The sequence below is a fragment of the Geospiza fortis genome, unplaced genomic scaffold (assembly GCF_000277835.1).
Source record: "Geospiza fortis unplaced genomic scaffold, GeoFor_1.0 scaffold1039, whole genome shotgun sequence".
NCBI lineage: Eukaryota > Metazoa > Chordata > Aves > Passeriformes > Thraupidae > Geospiza > Geospiza fortis.
Window position 1 is genome coordinate 87,862 of NW_005054733.1, and position 5,447 is coordinate 93,308.

General features: G+C 41.3%; 1 protein-coding gene across 1 annotated transcript in view; it reads left to right on the forward strand.

Moving 5' to 3' along the window:
• SUGP2 (SURP and G-patch domain containing 2) overlaps window positions 1-5,447 on the forward strand; it is an 18,027-nt gene that overhangs the window by 8,944 nt on the left and 3,636 nt on the right. The window contains 4 exon segments of the mRNA XM_031065306.1: window positions 72-562; window positions 2,448-2,512; window positions 3,437-3,590; window positions 4,812-4,918. Of these exon segments, the coding sequence (XP_030921166.1) occupies window positions 72-562; window positions 2,448-2,512; window positions 3,437-3,590; window positions 4,812-4,918 (817 nt within the window).

Below are 5,447 nucleotides of genomic sequence, written 5' to 3' on the forward strand. Positions count from 1 at the left end.
CTTTTTCCCCCCTCATTTTTCCCCTTTTCCCCCCTCATTTTCATTGCTCACCTCCCCTTTCCTCACCCCAGGTTCCTGCAGGACCAAACCAGCCCTGCCTTCAAATTCTACCGCATGAAAGTTCTGGAGCTGTGTCCCTCCATCACCTTCAGCCCCGAGGCTGCAGAAGCTGCCAGAGCTGCAGGGACAGCCCTGGACACCGAGGAGGATGAGGAGGAAGAGGAGGAAGAAGAAGAAGAAGAAGAGGAAGAAGAAGAAGAAGCTGAGTTTGAACCCTCCCAAGCTGATGAGGAGGATGAGGATGATGAGGAGGCCGTGGCAGCAGGTAGAAGGGTGACAAAGCTAGAGGAAGATGTGGTGTCCCTGGCAGGAGAGGAGGTGTCAGGAGGTGACGTGCAGCTCTCCAGCCCCTCTGACGGCGCTGTCCCAACTCTGTCGACACAGGCACCCCCCGGCCCGGGCCCCGGCGCGCGCTTCCCCCGCAAACGGGTCAGCTCCAAGTCGCTGAGGGTGGGCCTGATCCCGGCCCCCAAAAGGATCTGCCTCATCCAGGAGCCCAAAGGTCAGTGGGCACTGAAAGGGTTAAATTCTCTATGGAATTTGGGCAAAAATCCCCATTTTTTGGGTGTATTGTCACTTAAGAATTCACATTTCTTCAATGCAAAGTTCAGCTCCAAGTTGCTGAGGGCGGGCCTGATCCCAGCCCCCAAAAGGATCTGCCTTATCCAGGAGCCCAAAGGTGGGTTGGCAGTGAAATGGTTAAATTTTATAGTAAAATAGGGGAGGATTTGGGAAAAAAATCCTGATTTTTTAGTTGTTGTTGCTTAAAAAACCATGATTTCTCCAATACGAAATTCAGCTCCAAGTCCCTGAGGGTGGGCCTGATCCCGGCCCCCAAAAGGATCTGCCTCATCCAGGTGCCCAAAGGTGGGTTGGCAGTGAAATGGTTAAATTTTATACAGAAATAAAAGAGGATTTGGGAAAAATCCCCATTTTTAGGTGTTTTGCTGCTGCAGATTGCTTTAAAAAATGACATTTCTTTAATGCAAGCGGATCAGCTCCAAGTTGCTGAGGGTGGGCCTGATCCCGGCCCTCAAAAAAATCTGCCTCATCCCCAGGAGCCCAGATCAGTGGGCAGTGGAATAGTTCACTTTTATATTAAAAAATAAGAGAATTTAGGAAAAGATCCCCATTTTTTAGGTGTTGTCACGTTAAAAATGACATTTCTTTAATGCAAAGTTCAGCAGCAAGTCCCTGAGGGTGGGCATGGCCCTGGTTCCCGAATGGATAGGCCTCATCCAGGAGCCCAAAGGTCAGTGGGCAGTGAAATGGTTAAATTTTATACAGAAATAAAAGAGGATTTGGGCAAAAATCCTCATTTTTAGGTGTTTTTCTGCTGCAGATTGCTTTAAAAAATGGCATTTCTTTAAGGCAAGTGGGTCAGCTCCAAGTCGCTGAGGGTGGGCCTGATCCCGGCCCTCAAAAAAATCTGCCTCATCCAGGAGCCCAAAGGTCAGTGGGCAGTGAAATGGTTAAATTTTATACAGAAATAAAAGAGGATTTGGGCAAAAATCCTCATTTTTAGGTGTTTTTCTGCTGCAGATTGCTTTAAAAAATGGCATTTCTTTAATGCAAGTGGGTCAGCTCCAAGTCGCTGAGGGTGGGCCTGATCCCAGCCCTCAAAAGGATCTGCCTCATCCAGGAGCCCAAAGGTGGGTTGGCACTGAAAGGGTTAAATTTTATTGTAAAATAAATGAGGATTTGGGCAAAAATCCCCACCTTTGGGTGTATTGTCACATAAAAATTCACATTTCTTCAATGCAAAGTTCAGCTCCAGGTTGCTGAGGGTGGGCCTGGTCCCGGCCCTCAAAAGGAACTGCCTTATCCAGGAGCCCAAAGGTCGGTGGGCACTGAAAGGTTTAAATTGTATACTGAAATAAATGAGGATTTGGGCAAAAATCTCCATTTTTTAGGTGTATTGTCACTTAAAAATTGCATTTTTCATACAAAAATGAGCACAAGATTCACTTTAAGTCTTCATCAAAGTGGCAAAGGAGAAGCTGAAGAGAAAAACCCAAAGGTCAGTGGGCATCAAAATATTTCAGAAGAGAATTTGGGCAAAAATCTTCATTTTTTAGGTGTTTTGTCACTAAAAAATTGTATTTTTTGATACAAAAATGAGCACAAAATACACTTTAAAAGGCGAGGCTGAAGAAATCATTTGTTGTAGGCCAATATATTTTTATTAAATTGAGAATATATTGAATTTTTTCATTAATTCTGGTCTTTTTTATTGCTCTAATTTTTCTTATTGCTTCTGTTTTAGGTCCAGGCTTGAAATGGAATTTTTTGGAGGATTTTTAGCTGTGGTTTGGAGGAAAAAATTGGTTTTTTTACTAAAATAATTTGAATTTCCAGCTGAATTTTGTGGTTTTTTTGCCTTGCAGTGCATGAACCTGTCAGGATTGCTTATGACAGACCCCGGGGCTGCCCTGTCACAAAGAAAAAAAAGGTAAAAAATTCACATTTCTGCCACCAAATCCAACCAAAAATGAGAAGTGGTTTGGGAAAAAACAAATCTGGAAAGAAGGAAAATAATTTTTAAAAATTTATTTTAAAATTCCTTTTAAAGAAGGAAATTACTGTGAGAAAATTCCTTTAAAAATTCCTTTAAAAAATGGGAAAACTCCTTTTAAAAAACTACTTTAAAAGAACTAAATTCCTTTTTGGAAATTCCTTTTAAAAACTTCTTGAAAATAAGGAAATTCCTTTATAAATCTCCTTTAAAAGAAAGAAATTACTTTAAAAAAATCCTTTAAGAACTCTTTGAAAAGAAGGGAATTCCTTTGAAAATTCCTTTTAAAAAATCCTTTAAAAATTAAGGAAAATTCCTTTTAAAAAATCATTTGAAAATTTCTTTAAACGAACGAAAATTCCTTGAAAATCTCATTGAAAAGAAGGAATTGCCTTTAAAAAAAATCCAATTTACACCGGTCCGGATGGGAATTTCACCCGAATAAATTTTGAATTTTTTCACCCATTTCACCCGAATAAATTTTAATAATTTTTTCCTGTTTTTCCCATATTTTTTGTAGAAGCCCAGGGTGCTGGAGGTGCCCCAGGAACGTGGGGTTCCAGATGTTGGCAGGAAATTCCTTTTAAAAAATCCTTTAAAAATTCCTTTAAATGAAGGAAACTCTTTTAAGAAAACTACATTAAAATTTTCTTTAAAACAAGGAAATTCCTTTAAGAAATGCCTTTAAATGAATGAAAATTCCTTTAAAATCTCATTTAAAAGAATGAAATCCCATTGAAAAAAATTCAATTTACACCGGTCCGGATGGGAATTTCACCCGAATAAATTTTGAATTTTTTCACCCATTTCACCCGAATGAATTTGAATAATTTTTTCCTGTTTTTCCCATATTTTCTGTAGAAGCCCAGGGTGCTGGAGGTGCCCCAGAAGAGGCTGAGCCCCAGGAACGTGGGGTTCCAGATGCTGCAGAGGATGGGCTGGCAGGAGGGGCACGGGCTGGGCACGCGCGGCCGCGGCATCCGGGAGGCCCCGCACCCGGAAGGGCCCTGCACCTGTAAGGGGGGAAATGGGGTTTGGATGGGGGATTTATAGGGGAAAAATGGGGTTTGGATGGGGGATTTATGGGGGAAAAATGGGGTTTGAATGGGGGATTTATAGGGGAAAAAATGGGGTTTGAATGGGGGATTTATAGGGGAAAAAATGGGGTTTGGATGGGGGATTTATAGGGGAAAAATGGGGTTTGAATGGGGGATTTATAGGGGAAAAAATGGGGTTTGGATGGGGAAAAAATGGGGTTTGAATGGGGGATTTATGGGGGAAAAAATGGGGTTTGAATGGGGAAAAAATGGGGTTTGGATGGGGGGTTTATAGGGGAAAAATGGGGGTTGAATGGGGGATTTATAGGGGAAAAAATGGGGATTGAATGGGGAAAAATGGGGTTTGAATGGGGGATTTATAGGGGAAAAAATGGGGTATTAATAGGGGAAAAATGGGGTTTGAATGGGGGATTTATAGGGGAAAAATGGGGTTTGGATGGGGGATTTATAGGGGAAAAAATGGGGTTTGAATCGGGGGGAAAATGGGGTTTGAATGGGGGATTTATAGGGGGAAAAATTGGGTTATAAGGGGGAAAATAGGGGGATAAATAGGAGATTTATGGGGAAAATAGGGGGGGTTTAATGGGGAAATAGGAGATTTTAATGGGGAAAAATAAGAGTTTTAGTGTGGGAAATTTTGAGGTTTTAATAGGGGAAAATAAAGGGTTTAAATGGGGGGAAATAGAGGTTTTTGTATGGGAAATAAGGGTTTTTAATAGGGGAAATTCATTATTTTAATGAGGGAATTAAGAGTGTTTAATAGGGGAAAATCCCTAAATTCCCATAAAATTCCCTTTTATCCAGAATTCTTTGCCATTTCCTGCTCCCTCCTCAAATCCTCTGGGCTTTAACTCCTGAAATCCCAAAATGAAGATATTTCCACCAGAAAACCAAACCTAAACTTAAAACTTATTCCACAATTCCCTCTCCCACCTGATTTGGGTTTTTTTTTTTCCCCACAAAATCCCATTTTTTTCAACTGGGAATTCACCTTCTAATGGGAATTGGTGGGAGAAAATCAAAATAATTCAGAATAATTCAAAATAAAATTCAGAATAATTCAAAATAATTCAAAATAATTGGCTGCACCAGGCACCGAATGATGCAAAATTGATTGGAAAAATCGGATTTTTTTGGTTCTAATTGTGAAATTTTCTTCCCCAGGGGTGCAACCTCAGCTGGGGAGGGTTTGGGAGTGGCAGGGGAAGAAAACCAAGAAAAAGCTTTTGACATTTTCCGCCAGAGGATGATCCAGATGTACAGACAGAAAAGGGCAAACAAATAGGTGAGTGCCAAAGCAGCCCAAAAATTCAATTCCACCCCCAAATTCTTCCTTTTCCTGCAATTCTGGGGCAGGTTTGGTGGGTTCTGAGCGTCCTGAGTGACCCCAACATTTTCATTTCTGGAGGTTTTTTGTTTTGAGATTCTGGAGGTGCTCGCCAGAGGATGATCCAGATGTACAGACAGAAAAGGGCAAACAAATAGGTGAGTGCCAAAGCAGCCCAAAAATTCAATTCCACCCCCAAATTCTTCCTTTTCCTGCAATTCTGGGGCAGGTTTGGTGGGTTCTGAGCGTCCTGAGTGACCCCAACATTTTCATTTCTGGAGGTTTTTTGTTTTGAGATTCTGGAGGTGCTGAGAGACCCCAAAATCTTCATTTGTTGAAGTTTTTCGGATTTCTGAGAATCTCTTCTTCTCTTTTTTCCCCTCTCTTTTTTCCCCTCTTTTCCCTCCTTTTTTTTTTCTCTTTATTTCTCTTTTTCCCTCTCTTTTTCCCTCCCTTTTCTCTCCCTTTTCTCTCCTTTTTTTCTGTT